At 47.1% G+C, this 16066-nt stretch overlaps 1 protein-coding gene across 9 annotated transcripts; it reads right to left on the bottom strand.

Annotated features, from left to right (window-relative positions):
- Positions 1 to 2020: 2020 nt before the first annotated feature.
- On the bottom strand, positions 2021 to 16064 carry etv1 (ETS variant transcription factor 1). Of its 9 annotated transcripts, none has more exons than XM_028978977.1 (13): positions 15977 to 16064; positions 14399 to 14523; positions 14047 to 14134; positions 13695 to 13742; positions 9957 to 10010; positions 7596 to 7725; positions 5720 to 5938; positions 5328 to 5575; positions 4148 to 4219; positions 3978 to 4046; positions 3691 to 3860; positions 2906 to 3007; positions 2021 to 2295 (listed from the first exon to the last, which is right to left on the bottom strand). In XM_028978977.1, exons 2-13 carry the CDS (start codon positions 14441 to 14443, stop codon positions 2074 to 2076), a joined length of 1467 nt encoding a protein of 488 aa, XP_028834810.1. In that variant the 5' UTR covers positions 14444 to 14523; positions 15977 to 16064; the 3' UTR covers positions 2021 to 2073. The 9 variants fall into 9 exon arrangements, with proteins under 9 accessions (XP_028834810.1, XP_028834809.1, XP_028834811.1 ...); XM_028978976.1 differs by lacking the exon at positions 15977 to 16064 and adding an exon at positions 14837 to 15041; XM_028978978.1 differs by lacking the exon at positions 15977 to 16064 and adding an exon at positions 14837 to 15038 and having other exon boundaries at positions 5747 to 5938.
- Positions 16065 to 16066: the final 2 nt, after the last annotated feature.

Below are 16066 nucleotides of genomic sequence, written 5' to 3'. Positions count from 1 at the left end.
GGGGCAACAAAAACCATTTAACCTGGACAAACATGCAGTGTCATAAACCAGCCAACCCCCCCCCCCCCATCCCCCAAAATACAAACAGCAGCCCGGGCGGGGCACCTTCCAGTCGGGTAAGGCCAGAGGAGCGGTAAGGAAACGAGGGTCGGCGTACATCTGGTAGTCACACGGATGCGAACGTGTGTGTTATTAGGCAGACAGGCCGTGAGGTTCAGGGTTCACCACAGCCAACATTCAGCCCACGTCTCCATTTTACCCCACAACGCGTATTTAGTCTTTGCATTTCTCAGCCCGTATGGCTTTCTTTTTGCATCGATTTTAATCGTGCTGGTTTGAATAAACCACCGCATTTGAGTCCTGTCAGCGGGCGTGAAGTTCATCTGAACAGACGATGCTGCTGTCGATCGGCAAAATAAGCTTCCATTTACTGTAAGTACAGAACCTGAGAATATCACCCAGCTAAAAAAAATGTAAAAATGGCACTGATGTCACACCTCACACATCTTTTCGTCATCCTTCTGTCTCTTGAGAAAATAATTAGACCATGCAACCTTGATTTTTTGCTTCTGTTTTAGTTACAGGAAGAAAGGCAAAAGGAACTTTTTTTTTGCAATAGAAAACATTTCTGGTTGAAAAAAAAATAAAAAATTAATCGGCTAATTGTCTCCACATCGATGGAAAGTGGGCTGGCCCATCTTTTCAGTCCATCAGTGGGAAATAAATAAATAAAATCCACATAATATTTCACTGCCATAGAAGCCAGTTTATAGACCGTAATTGAATATTCAACCTTTAGGCAGGGCAACAAATTGGGCATGAATGAACTCAACGTGGAATCAAATTAGGCAGAAATGAGCAATCATCATTTGTATTACAATGCTATTTTATTACATAAAATAGCATGTGCATTCGGCACACAGCACGATCATCAGATCTTCGCCCCTTGGAAAGGCAAGAGGAACGCAGGGAGTAGCCACTGGATTCTGAACGACTATAAAATGACATGTAAATTCAGAAGCAGGGTATTTAGAAGTGTATTTATATAAATGTACATATTTTACAGAGAAAACATCAGAAATCTAAATATTCACCCTTTTTTAATTAAAATATGTTTTTTTTTTTTTAACTATCTCCTTTTCTAACTTAGCAAATAGCACAAAACAGACAGACAATCTAGCAAACAGACAGGCGAGTTTGATGAGTTATTAATAAAAGTCTTTGTGGGAAACTGATCTGTTTAGACTTATATTTATTTTCTCAATGGTTGATCTAAAATATAGGAATTGGTTTGAGGTTTTAAAGCTGAGATGAACAACTTGAGATGAGAAAGGGGTGAATTAATGAGGCCGTGAAACTTCGATGGCATGTGCAAAAAAATCTACTGCCGATGCACAACTCTGTGTATACTTTATATTTCTGAGCAGTATCGGAAATATGTACAATGGCGGATTCTCAATACTGGTGTTTCTGTACCTGATAGCAACTGTATGGCTCAGTTGTTCACCATTTTTTTTTTTTATAAAACGTTTTCCTGCACCATTTTAAATCAGAATTTATTTCACTTCATCAAGAGCGTGGTTCCAAGGCATCTAATTCCACACAACTATGTGGCAAAAATACCTTAATAAATTAAATTACAACACCAGACAAATGAAAATAATATGTTAAAAGGAACGGATCCTAAACAATCAAGAATCGCTTCTCAAGGAGATTCATATTTATTCAGTTCAAAATGCTCCACAGTCCCACGTGTCTAGAAGGCTCCATGAGAATCCCCAAAAGTCTCAGTTCCTGTGAGTATGTGGCATGCTGCAACAACCCCCTCCCACCCCTGGACCCCCAGTCCCTTTTAGTAATATAAACACCAAACCAACATCTAGCTACGCCAGTACACACTCCCGGTCACGGTCCATAAAGTGCTCACTTTGTCCTGGTGGGTGTGGCAAAGTTGTGGGATGAACCAGTGATTACAAAAAAAAAAAAAAAAAAAAAAAAAAAAAAAAAAAAAAGTCAAGTCTTTCCACCATCGCCGCAGCAGGAAAAGAAGACGTGTGCCGGGAGGGCGCGGCGTCAGTAGACGTAGCCCTCGCTGTAGGGGTGGGGGTTGCAGTAGGGACCCTCCTGCGCGTAGGCCATGCTCTCGTCGAAGTGCGACAGCGGGACCGTGTCCTCCTCGTTCACCTGACGCTCCATGTCGGTCTTCAGCACGGGCCGCTGGTTGTCGGGAAACGCCATGGAAAAAAGCGCCTCGGGGTCGCACACGAACTTGTAGACGTATCTCTCACCTGCCACCTTCACATCCGGGAAACGTGCAAAGCACAGCAGTCAGCACAGTGGAACCGACTACAACAACATTTACACTGCACACATTCACAATGCGATCACAAAATATATATATATAAAAAAAAACAAAAAAAAAAAAACACAGAGTTAAAAATGATCAGAGGCAAATGGCCCCTGTCATGGCTGCCCACTGCTCACCAAGGGTGATGGTTAAAAGCAGGGGACGCATTTTGTTGTGTCACCATGTGCTGTGCTGCAGTGTTTCACAATGACAATCACTTTGACTTAATCTCAGTTGAGGTGCTATTTAAATGACAATAATATAAAAAGACCACAGCAAAATCTTTCCCCACTTATTTTTCAACTAATTACAATCATGATTCCAACTATCATAGAAAACGTTTTGAAATAAAATTTGATTAAAATAAGTAATTTATATCTGTTTTTGTTTGACCTTTTCATATGATAAATTATAATAAAAAATGACTGACTGTAGCTTTTCTACAGAGTTGTAGAAATACATGTATGCCTCTCAGTTGCAGTCAGTTGTATTTTATGAATAGCTACACCCTTTACCATCGTTACCATGGTGAATGCAGTATTGTACATGTCTTCATACCTTCTGCATGATCCCTTTTTCATAGTAGTAGCGCAGCGATCGGCTGAGTTTGTCATAATTCATTGCTGGGCGGTTTTTCTGGATGCCCCAGCGACGCGCCACCTTTTAAAAGATAAAATACACAAATCATACGGAGCAATTTCACATATTACCGGCGGCATCATGTTACACAAACCACCATCACAATGTTATACTTTAAAATGTGTTTAATGAACGCCAGTGGATGGTTGTCTTGCCCCCGGATTGGCCGCGGCGTGATGTAAAAGCGGCGTAGAAGCAGTGACGTTTGGGGACAGACGGCGATTTCCAGAAAGGTGCGCTCTCCAGCAACACCCTCGTCAGCGCGGCAGATGTTGCGCCGCTCGTCTGCGAGACCCCCTCGCGACATCCTCCTCCGCCACGCACTCCGTCTGTCCCGCTTTCTGTTAACACTAAACGCCTCCTCTCCTCGTTCATTTCATTTTCTCCTCTTTTCACACCTGCCGGCACCGTGGCGGCTGAATTTACAGCCCCTGGCCGCCCGGGGTTCGGCTCTCGCCGGGTCACCTGGTGGCATGAAAGACCCCCCTGTTCTCGGCAGCTGCCCCGTGGCCCGTCGCCAGGCAGCGCGCCCGCAGCGGCACAAACGCGTCACTGTTCCCCTCCTTCAAAGGGCCTTTTCCCCGGGGGAGGGACGGGGGGCTTGGAGACATCTTGAAATGTTCTCCGGGACGGACACCCAGTCTGGTTAAAGCCAGAACGTTTCCGCAACGCGTTTTCACCCCCGTCGTGCCCCGGTGCCGTACCTCCTCCGGCTCGATCAGCTTGAACTCCATGCCCCGGCCCGTCCAGGCGATGAAGTGAGAGTTGGCCGGGTCGTCCAGCAGGGCCACCAGGAACTGCCAGAGCTGGAGGGAGCCGCGGCGCTGGTAGGTGGGTCCCTCGCGGTACAGACCCGACTCCTGCTTAATGTCACCTGTGGCAGGGCGTGGCGTACACAAACGCAAACTCAAACCATGTAGCATTCATAAAAACACATTCTATTATTACAGTAATTGTACTGACTTATTTCTCAGAAGTTAGGAGGCCTCACCTTCCAGCTTCTCAGGTACCACGCAGGTATCGTCGTAGAAGTGCTGTGCGACTTTATCAAACATGCAGCCTGCACAAACACACGTTAAAAGAAACGTTAAATCCCGTCTGTGCTGAAATATCAAAGTGGGGTAAGTCTCCGTACAGCGTTGGGCGCGCCGGTGCAGGTACCTTCTGCCCTGCTGGAATGAGCCAGATAGCCCTCTTGCCTCAAGTAGACAGAATGGCAGCTAGGCACTTCAGCTGGGCACAACAAAAGGAGGTTAAAACTTTGCGACTATGGTATTTCCATACAGATTTGTGAATGATAAGCGGCAAGCGTGAAGCAGTTTCGGTTATCGCTCCGTTCAGGTGGGCCGATTGAATAAGGAGCCCGGCAGCAGTTGCTAAGTGAAAGGGCCGATAAAAACGGCCAACCTTCTGCTCTGCCGAGGGCCCATAAACATTTTTTTTTTTCCTGAGCTCCATCACAGTAATGGGCTTGTCGGGAAAATTGCGGCTAATTTAATTAGCCGCTGCCTGCCCCATCCTCCCCAGAGAGCGCAGGCCGGCAAAACAAGCCTCCGTACGAGTGCTAATAAATTCACCCGAATGGCCGATCGGAGATGCAAAGCATGTCACCGGTCCCCGCCCATAATCTGATGTAGGGCGACTCTGGACGGGAATTAGCACGGGCGGGGATGCTGCGGCGATGATGCTAATGATTGCATTAGTCAGTCAATCAGCATCCGAGCGCCGGGGTCAAGGGGCGTGTTCTGCAGGACCGACAACACCACAAGTCAGTTGGACGTATGAAGATACGAGAATTAAAAAAAAACAATAGAGGAGGAAATGAAAACCCCCCCCCAAAAAAAAAAAAGAGGAGCGAGGGAAGTGGCTCTCGCAGCGTGAAGGGCTCTCGCGTTTCTCCGGCCGGCCCCGTGTTTATTAAACCCCCGCCGGCAGGAAGCAGCTGCGGAGCCTGGCGGCCCGCTCCGCTCCGCGCCGCTCTCCCTTTTTATGAATGGACTCGCCGGCCGAGCGCGCGCTTCATTCATGCCCGGAGGGGGGGCAGGGCCGGGCCGGGTTAAGCTCGGCTGGGCCGGGCGGCCGGCCCAGGGGCCCCAGGGGAGCGATTAGGGGCCCGGTTCTCCGAAAGGGGTGACCAAACAAAGCCAGGCTTACAGGAAATGAAGAGCCACACCGAGCACCAGACCCCGGTCCCACTGATAATACTTTAATTCTATCAGCGAGAGCTGCAGCCCTCCGCCAGCCGCCATCTGGATTTCCCGCTCACTCAAAACAGGGGTTTTCATTCACATGTCACCTCGCTCCGCGCGTCTCCACGCAGGACCGGAACGTTCCGTGGTACCTGAGTCGTAGGTGAAATCCCGCGGCTCCTGCTTGATCATCATGGAGGGGTGGTACATCTGCGCCAGCGGGGTGCCCGCCATGGCCGGATGCTCGAAGAGCGGGTCGGGGTACTCCTGCTTGAAGCCCTGCGGGGGGAACGGGAGGCTGGGCTCGGACAGCTGCCTGTGGTAGATGGGCCGGCCGTCTCGCGGCACGGGCTGGGGCGAGGGAAAGGAATGGCAGGGCTCCGACAACTGGCGCCGAAACCTGCATGGAGAAACGTCGCTGGCATCTTATTGTTCTGTTACGATGCAATCAAGACCCCTGTCCTGAGGTACTGGCAGCATTCATGCAGATCATACAGATTTGTAGAGTATATTAGATATGTAAATCGGTTCGGTATTTGCTCACATGTGTAGAAGCATGTGTGATAGTGACCTGTGGTCCATGGCGTAGGCGCCGTCAGGGATGGACGGTGCAGGGAGGAGGTGGGGGTACGTTCTGTCAGGTTTGGGCGTGGGCGGCGCGGCTGAGGGGGACACATGATGCAGTGGGGACACAGGGGTGCTGCAGGGGGGCGTTGTTGGGCTGGAGGGCTTCATTCCTGCGAGATGCTTCTGCTTGTAGGCACTGTGAAATGAGAGAGAGTGCGACAGCAAGATGAGCCCACAGGCACGAGGGCCCCGGAGGTAAAACCCGGTCAGGCCAGAGACAGCCGCGACAGATCCTCAGGCTTCTCACTGCTTCACCGCCCCCTTTAATTTTTTTTTCCCTACACCTCACTTGTATCATCTAAATGCATTTTGTTCTTTGCCCTCTAAGTAGACATATTAAAATGTACATTCTGTAGTCTCACTGTTTTTCATTCTGAGACATTGAATGACATGGAAAGAACAACAACTTTTTTATATGCTACAAAAAAATTATTGTATATCTAAAACATAAAAATCTATACGATAAAAATCTATTTTAATAAAAAAAAATGAATTGAATAAAATGAATTAATAAAATACATGGGAAAAATATGACAACTTTAACTGAATTGTTTATTATAAGAATATATTCATTAGACATACATACACGCACACACAAATTTTACTTTATTAGAAAATATAGGTTTAAATTCAACCATTTTTTGAAATTCAGAACAGCTCCATCATAACAAGAATAATGCCTTACAGGGCATGATTTACAGGGCTGAGAATGTATAATATAAAAAAAAATAGATTTAAGGTGTGCCCTAAGAGCTATGTTTACCTCCTGAATTAATTGCCTTTGTTAATCCAATAACCATGATTTATGCACAAATTGTTGCGTTGTTTCATAGTCGATACCTGGTAATTAACACAACATATAGCTCAGTCTTTAACACCTTGGATAAAAACAGAGTTTGAGAGGAAGAGCGCTGATTAGACGAGACGATTGTCTGAATAAAAATCCTGAAGAAAAGAATTCAAGAAAATGCACTCCTGCTGTCCTCTCAGGGCCCGCCTATGAAAGCTTGTTTAAAAAAATAAAAAATTAATAAAAACTAACTGTCAGGCTGTACCCTTTTCACGTAACCTTCAGCATTAACCGAAATAAATTGTCTATTGAAGTTCAATACGCTCATAAATGGGCCTTTAAAAACATGCCGCCTTTTGATCGGGAGGGTCCTGATGACTTCCAGGCGCAACTTTCAACAAGGTGTCATCACTATTATGGAAAGCGGTGGCCTCGTTCAAGTGCTGTTCGACTTGCGCAAGTAAACACCGGGAAACCAAATGCCATAAATCTCACGCCAAATCAATAGCAGATAGACCGTAACTTGGCAACCACATTCGGCATGTGTGCTTTTTAGTGCTTTCGGAGGGGGGAGAAAGCCATTTATTGCATTTTGTCAGGTAATTTGGGTTCTTATGTCTTTTTTTTTTTTTCAGGTGCGAGTCATTTAGTGCATTTACAGGTGCACCTGCTATTTTGTCTTTTTTTGAAAATGCGTGATTATCCACTGACATGTGACTGCAGAAATCAGGCCATTATTCTGCGTTTATTCAGCTGAACATAACTGATCTTGCAAATAATGGAGGAGGTGCGATTTCCACCTCTGAACAAGATCGCGGTGTGATGCCAAGCACCTCAGTGAACAAGGCCCAGCATGTGATCCAGCATCACCGTTCTATGACATGCATGAAATTGTGAGAAAACATTACAGTGCGACATCATAATGTAACAGAAATCTGTAAATCTGCCCAAAGCCCCGCCCGTTTTTTTTTTTTTTTTTTGCTTGTGTTTGACCGGCACCAACCTGATGTTGTACAGGCACTTCTCCCCATAGTGGAGCTTGTAAGGCCGCTCCTGACTGCAGGCAGTGCCCAACTCTGTGCAGGGACTGTGCGGCTCCTTCTTAATCTTCAGCTGCAGACTGTGGAATGCCACTGCATTGAGAGAAATGTAAAATAAATAAAAAAATTAAATATAAAATGTAACAAATTGAATCACATCAGACGCCAGTGGTGAGTCCTGTCCAGCTGACTTTGGACCAGGGCCCTGGGTGATGAGAACCTGCAGCTCCCATTGTTCCTACTCTCTCCAAATCTCATTTGTATCGCTATTGCATAATGGGAGCCTCTTCCTGAAATGCGATGATCTCCTGGCACCGCCGAGCGCCTCTCCGCTTTCAGACGTTTGCCAATACTGTCCAGACAACAAGAAAAGCCATCGATCACGGTGGTACCTGCTCATGCCATTCCCACCGAATGCGAAATACTGTTAAGTGCCAAATTATTCCTGATTAAAGTCCCGTCGTATTGGGCCGTGACTGCGGCTAATTCGATTGCCCTTGAGCCGACGCGCCCTGAATGCGTCTGAGGTGAGCTGAGAACAAACGCGGCTCTCACGTGGGCTCTCGGCACGCCGGGCCTCCGGCTGATCCTGATCGGCGCTGGGGCCCCTGGGAAACATTTATCCGTCTGCTTCGCTACGCAGACCGTCCTTAACTACACATCTGAGCACGCGACGCCTCGACCGGCCCATCTGCACCGGCACCACAGGCCGGTAACAAGAACCGAAGCGGCAAAGCCAGGCAGTGCAGGTCTGAGGATACTGGATGTCAGAAGAAATTAAAGAGCGTATGTTGCTCTTTAAAAAAAAAAAAAGGAGGTACAAAAATAAAAATTAGATTAATTCACAATTATAAATCACATATTTTAAAACAGAAATGTTTGGTGAGTGAGTGCCCTTTGCAAATATGAATTTATTTTTTTTTTTTACATATATATGAATAAATAATAATGAATAGAAATCTGCATATTTAGAAGATAATATAGGCTTTTTTTGTCTCATTAAGCTTGGAAAGGACAGATGCCATGATTGCTCGGGAGCATTTCCCCCTCCGACCGCACTCGGGTAGTTGCTAATGCTGCAAAATAATGTTAGCTGTGCCGTCGTTGCGCACAGTCACGCCTTTGTCTTTCGCACCTCCGCCTCTCAGCACCCCGCAAGTCTCAGGTAACGCGCTTGGCACCGAATTCCGACCCGGTTTCACCGCACTCTTTCCACCATCACAGGCTTTTATGAGCTTTTCGTTCAAGTCGTTCGCCGTCGTTAGCGGTCTAATAATAAATGCCGATTTGGTTGGGCTGATGGTAACTGGCATTAGCGGGCTGCCCCTCCCCCGTCAACAGTCCGCCTCCATATGGAACTACGGTGGCCTGAGCTGCCGGTTCTGAAGCCCAACCACAGTGCCCCTGCCCTCCCGCCATCTGCTTCTGCCAGCCCAACCTGCGCCCACACGCCAACGAGGGCTCTCGCGCCGGCCCAAAAAACGCACCAAACTGGATGCCAGGCCTGCGGGCCGGACAGGTGCAGGTTCAGCGGTCTGAGTCCATGTCACCTTTTTTTAAACCCTAGAGAACGTTCCCAGGCCGGGCCGTCCAGGCCGTCCAGGCCACCGAGGACACTGGTGCGCCGGTGCTGAGAGCAGAGCTGGAGGCCGAGTCTGAGAAAGATAAGCATGCGTTTTGAAGTCCATCCAACGCTGTTGGATCGTCTGCTGTGTTTCTCTTTCACAGTCACGAAAAAGGAAAAGTCACGTTCCGTCTTCACAAAATACTCCTAAAACAAAACCCGATCTATTTATACGGATATTCAAATGTCATCTGACAGGACAGGACTGGTACAGGCCGCTGGAGATTAAAGACAGACGTATATGGGCAGGGACGAGGCAGGAGAAGCTTCCGGAGACAGGGACAGAGCGCCCTGCGCTTTGATCGGCCGTGGAACGTGCTCCCTCTTGGCTCATGTTTAAAACATAAGCTCTCATCACACCCCGCCGGGCCACTCGCAGTCCATGCCACTTCCGACGCTGGCACCGCCTCCGCACTGACCGCCGGCGTGCCAAGTGTACTTCCTATGCCCATTTAAAGGAAAAACACCGTACTGTCCTGCATTCTCCGGTCGAGCAAATCCGGTGCGGAACGCCTGCCCAAACTTCCCGCTTTCCTTTAAAAAAATGATGGGAGATATATGGGAAAAATAAATTCTTACTTCTGTATATAACTTTCTTGGCACTTCTGATAATGATTCGGTCGTAAGTGATCGAGGAAAAAAGGAAAAGGAAATGGACAGAAGGCGACAAAAGGAGGTTGGACGACGCCAGGGTACTTACAGTTCTCACTCTGGAAGTCCGGAACAAACTGCTCATCATTGTCTGGAACTTGAGCTGAAGGTCAGAGACAAAGACGGCGAGAGAGAGAGAGAGAGAGAGAGAGAGAGGGAATAAATCAAAATGATCCTAATCATTCTTACAAACCCAGTAACACTGGATAACGTACCTGACGCAGAAAAGCACGATTACATCTGGTGTATAAAACAATGGATTCTTTATTCGAGAGAAGTGACTTCATAAGCTGGAGCACCCTCAATCTGATCAGCGCAAATTCCTAAAACCCGGTCTGACGGTGACTGAGCATCTGAGCCCTCGACTCGTACCTGCCGCTTCTGGCGAAGAGCGAACGCCATCCTGCGCGCACCGTTAAGGTGATGGAGCCTCCACGCAAGGCTCAATTAGCCGCGAGGGTGTTTATGTCACACGTATTTACACGCAGACGGAGCTGTTATGTCCCCAAGTTCAAGCCGGCAAATTGGTTGCAAAAAAAGCCAAGATGGGCTTTTCAGGCGCACAACACTATTAGCACGTCAGATTCCCATTTTCACGGAAAACAATCACATGTTGAGACACATGCATGCACACACGCATTGTTCTGTCTGTTTTTAACAAGGCAGAAAATATCTCTGTCTGCTCTCTCAGGAGGCTCTCGGGTCTGTCGAGGGGAATGAGGAAATCAAAAGAACTCGAGCAAAACAACGATGGGACAAAAGTACCGAAGTTCTGTACTGTGAATCGCTTGAAAAATGTTACAAATTCAGCATTAGGCCCACTTACGTTGTTCAATTCCACATTAAAGTCGAATTTTGATTTTATTTAAGTGCATAGCCTATTTCGTCCAAATACTGATATTTAATGGCAGCTGCAGTCTGGTTCATTTGAAAAAGTGCGGTTTGTGTCGGCGTAAGTGAGGTGAGCGTGTGTGAGGAGCTGAAATGAAAGGATGAGGGGATTATGAGGAGGAGAAGCGAGCCTGGTGCTCCTGCGCGCTGCGGTGAGAGGTATGAGTCAACATGTGAATGGGACAGCTGATCCTCGGCACAATTCCTGAGGACACGGCGAGAACTGGAACTCGGCCACCATTCACAAAAAAAAAAACAAGTGCGGAAGAGCGAGTAGAGCAGCAGAGACCCGGGCGCGGGCCAAGCCTGCGCTGGGGTTTCTGAATCAGCGTGGCGGGGGTGAGGCAGGGCCGAGCCGGAGCCTCTCCTATCGCTTCCTGTCGAAGGTGTCGAGTTCTAAAGCATCCGAGCGAGACTTCAGAACCCCTCCGCCTACCAGGATGTGGACGGAAGGAACGCATGACACAGCAGGGGGGATTTGGATGGGTCCGACAGAAGGAAATTTAAAACACATTTCCCCACCAAATCCAAATTCACACACACACACCCCCCCCTGACCACTGTTCATTTACTTTACACATTTTATACTTATTTTTGCATTTCGCCAACAATAATGGACCAGTGCGGACACACCTGTCAGAAGAGACACCCATCAACCCCTTACAGTACGCCGTGTCGGAAATACGCTCCCGCTCCCATAATTCTCCCCTATTTCCAATTACCTGATCCAATAAATCTTCCGCATAGGTGCCGGACTGTGGATGTTCCTTTTTATCTTAATGGACAGGAAGTCATTTATTAGATCTACAGTATGGCTGATGTGTGACGGCGGACTGTAGATATAACTGTAACTTCTACATCATGACCCGTTTTTTTTTTTTTTTTTCCTCTCCCCTGACCGAGACGATAAAATATTTAAAAGAAGACATCTTATTCTTTCAGAAGCCCTCCGGTACATCCTCTGTAATACAAACTGGCGCCCGGATGGTGAAGTATTCCCAAAAAAAAATCTATTTTAGCACACGTTTCATTTTAAAGCCCTACATAATACAGCAAGCATTTTTAAAGCGTATTAAAGAATGGATGAAGTCAGTCTAAGGTCATCAAATATTGAACCTCTCTTTCACCTATAGATAAGGCAAGTCATACATTTTATTCAGTTCTTTAAAACAAATGTAAAAAAACGACACACATAATGAAGTATTCGAGAATCTATAATGATAATAGTGACATCGGAAGAGAATTAAGAATAATTTTCTTCATATCATTTTAAACATATACAAAAGTATAATGTTTCTAATCATTTTAAACACACATCAACCTCTAACATATCTGTTATAGGTATTTCCTGCTATAGGGATAGAAATACGTCTTTCAGGGATACGTGTCAGGGAGGGCAGAGACCTTCACACCATTTCAATTAGTAGCTCCATGGGATTTACGCCTCCTCGCGTGGTTATATACCTGGACTTCACCTTCCAAAGACAGCTGCTGCACAAACTTCGCCTCATTCCTAGATCTTCACACTTAGTGATACGTGACAGTTCGCCACACGTATACACGTAACATGGCAACATACGATGTATAATTATAGCAAATATGAAAAAAACAGCAAACCAGCAGCTTGTGACTAAGCATCACTCATTTAAGAAAAGGTAACATTTCAAATGAAAATCACAGAGCTCAAAATTCTCCCATTTTACTCGACGACTCTGACGTGAATCACAAGATTGGGAACTTTGCTATCGAATTCAGATGATATAACCTTAATTAAAATTCTTCCCATGGACAAGACTGGAATAACTTTCTACATACCTTCTACATGACTGATCTCTCAGTGCATCTTCAGACTTTCATCAGATAACATAATACGTCACAAAGTGTAAAACTTACAGATCATTTAACTTAAATGTAATTATTACAACCTTAAGACACATATTCAAGTTTGAAAAGCAACCAGAATTATTTTTTCTAATAAAAGAAAAAATAATTACAATTCCCAGAAATTTTGTTATAAAAAAAACAAAAACAAAGCAAAAGTACTTTAGCGAATAAAACTCGAATTCTTCATAAAGTGGAGTCACGCACGGCAGAGAACAACTGAGAGGCAGTCCGTAAAATGAAAATATCAATACTCACTAACCTACAGGTCTGTGCTGCAAACAGGGTGGGAAGAAGACGCTCGCACTTAAATCCTGAAGCATCACGTCCAGCAGGACTGGCCATCAGAGAGCGAAAAACCGTGCGGGGAAACGACACTCCAGCCCAACCACCAACACTTTTCGTGCAAGGGTAAGAAAGAAAGAAAGAAAGTAAGAAGGAACGGAGGAAGGAAATAAAATGAGACGAATGCTGATGACGAGCGGCAGGAGAGACGCTGATGCAGGCGAGGGGGGGGGAAAAAGGTGGAAAAGCGTGAGAAAAAGTGAGCCGGTGGACAGCAGTGATGGAGTTCCGCCTTTGCCAAAATGTGAACAGGAGAGAGAGAGAGAGAGAGAGAGAGAGAGAGAGCTGTGCTCTGCTGCGCCGCGCCGAGATTTCTCCTGGTAATTTGTGATGACACTCCGGCTCGAGCGTTCTCAGTCTGCAGCTCCGAGACTGGCACTCGCCTCTGCCTCTAATGTATGCATGACACGCGAGGTGCCTCTTCCACCAAAAGCATTAATTGGACCGCACATTAGGAATGTTCCTTCAGGCTCATCTTCCACCGAGCAGCCAGCCTACCTTCACCCCTCCTCCTCCTCCTGCTCCCGACACCACCGACACCCACTCCCGTCGTTCCAACTCCCTCGCGCTCCCGCCCCGCACTTCTCCAACTCTTTTCTTTCTGAACAAAGCGCGCTTGTCGGGCTCGGGGTGCGCCGACAAGCCCGGCCGGCCGTCGCAGAACACCTACCTTCAGCCAGCCAGGTCTCCTGCAGCCGCCGGAGGTCCTGAAACAGCTCTGGAACAAAAAGACCACAACACACACACACACACACACACACACAGAGAGAGAGAGAGAGGGGAAAAGATTCGATTATAACTAAGATACGCAACTTTCCCCGTCTGTGAGGTGCAGGCTAGCGAGACGTCTCCACGTGGGAGTGGGGACGGAACGAGGCTCTCTGAAGAGCACCTTCAGAGGCACGGGGCCAGTAATTGAGAGCGTTCGGCTAACTGGGAGAGTGCAGGTGGCCGCGGCCAAATTGCATTTGGCGAGATGTTAAGAAGCCGTGAAATGAACTTCTTGCAGCCTTGAGCCTTACCCTCAGTGTCTAACGCCAGGTCGGAGTTAATGAATTTTCGTTTTCTGTCATTTGCCGCTCTCGCGTTGGATGTCTTCCCTCGCGGATTCTGGAGGACGGAGTGGAATGGAGGATGAGAGCGAGAGAAAGAGGGACAGTGAGAGAGAGAGAGAGAAAGAAAATCAATTTTCTCAATTAAAGGTTTGTGTTTTTGCAGCTCACTTCGAAACAACTTCAGAAACTGTGAAAAGAAGAAGTCTCATTCTTCCAACTGTGTAAGATAACTGTTTGGATAATGTTAACTTTAATTACTTTATTAGAAGATGGCAACTTGGCGTGAGTTATTGATATGACTCTATAATGTCCAACTCACATGGGATTTACTGTGAGGTACTTGTTGGTCGTAAAATCCGTCCATTCTGCAACGCTACTGCTCTGGGGCTTAATTGATGGGCAATTAACTGGAGCTCTTCTTTCAGCGTGCAGTCCGATGGCGCTCTAAAATGACAAGATGGCTTCAGTAATTTATTGTAAGAGGGACAGAGGGAGACAGATGCAGGAATAATGGCAGTAAATGAATGAATCGATGGATGGATGGATGGATGGATGGATGGATGAATGAATGAACTTTCTGGACGGGCGCGTGTAATATTGCTCCATTCAAAAAAGGCGCGCGTGCGCTGATAAACCGCAGCAAAACTGGCAACTTTTACCACTGAGATAAAAAAAAAAGAATCATTGTCGTGTAAAAAAAAAAAAGGTTTAACTGCTGAGACAATTAAAATAATAACCAGGAACGAGAGCCACTCACCCGCTAACGCGCAGCGGAATTCACTCGGCTGGTGTCCGTGTGACCGCGCACCACATTCGCTCAGCTGGGTCCGGGTGAAACCCGTGCAAAAAGGGAAGCAATGCACACTCTCACACACACACACTCCTATACACACACTCCTATACACACTCTCACACACACACACGCACGCACACTGGGGCTTTGAGGTCTCGCTGGCGCTCGCGCGGGCGTCTCGCTCTCCGGGGGCCTCCCAGCCAAACAGTCTGTTGCCAGGTCCGCCTGTTCTAAGCGCTTCTACAACCGCGGACGTTTTATGTGTTTTGCGTTTGACTGAATGTAGTATCACCACGGGACGTTTGGGCCCAAGTCCTGCGTGTGATTTTATCACAACGTAGAGAAACGATGCTTTGTCAAAGAGAGTACACAGCAGGCGCAGCACACGGTGCACCCAACGAAATGTGGCCCTGGAACCCGATGTGCATGCTTGGTCCTAAAGCCACCATGTTACGGGCTAAATTGCGCAGTCCGAATCGGGTAGTGGGGACGGTACTTTGCTCAATGGCACCTTGGCGGTTCGGGTCTCGAACCGGCAACCTTCTGATTACCTGTCCGCTTCCTTACCCGCCAGGCCCCCAGATGTACTTTAAAGGGACTGGTTTTCAATGCTGTGTAATCTGTACAAAAACATTATTTTGCTGTCGTACTATTTTGGGTTGAATTTGTTTAAGTGCTTCTAATGTTTTCCAGCAATGCGTTTTTGAAAGAACACCTTCTCGCCCGATCTGGCAACCTCGCCCGACCAGCGAGCGCTCGGGTTCCTATTGGCCAGATCCCATTCCTGCCTGTCGGTCAGGGCCGCTTTTCCCCAGCAGCCACTCTCCACGCTGACTTTTCAGCTGCACCTCGAGGAAATCCCACTGGCATCGCTTTATGCCCCCAAAATCAAATCCGTTGTTTACAACATCAATGCTACTCTAAATTGGTTTTGAATGACAAATATAATTGTCATCTGTTACCAGAGAAGCCCCAGCCTAACAAAAGGCTGAGCATATGAACAGTAATTCAGGCCCATTCAGACGCCATGGCTTTAGAAATGGCAGAAGATGGGCTTGTGAGGGACACATGGCACAGACAGGTAAATCTGAGCGAGTCACTGACCTGGAAGTGATGGTGAGGTGAATGAGCAGAAAGGTGGCATCACCCCAACCTTCATGGATCCTCTGGTGATGACTTTTTTTGATCAAAAGA

The sequence above is a fragment of the Denticeps clupeoides genome, chromosome 5, assembly GCF_900700375.1.
Source record: "Denticeps clupeoides chromosome 5, fDenClu1.1, whole genome shotgun sequence".
Lineage (NCBI taxonomy): Eukaryota > Metazoa > Chordata > Actinopteri > Clupeiformes > Denticipitidae > Denticeps > Denticeps clupeoides.
The sequence above is the reverse complement of the archived record's forward strand: the minus strand, read 5'-3'. Positions and strand labels throughout refer to the sequence as shown.

What these genes read in the sequence shown, in the direction of transcription:
- etv1 (XM_028978977.1), bottom strand. Translation starts at nt 14,443, where the DNA reads ATGGACGGATTTTACGACCAACAAGTACCTCACAGTAAATCCCAT. An exon ending in TCACACATGCTTCTACACAT is followed by an intron (nt 5,576 to 5,719) that starts GTGAGCAAATAC and finishes TTCTCCATGCAG; the next exon opens with GTTTCGGCGCCAGTTGTCGG. An exon ending in GGTACCTGAGAAGCTGGAAG is followed by an intron (nt 3,861 to 3,977) that starts GTGAGGCCTCCT and finishes GCCCTGCCACAG; the next exon opens with GTGACATTAAGCAGGAGTCG.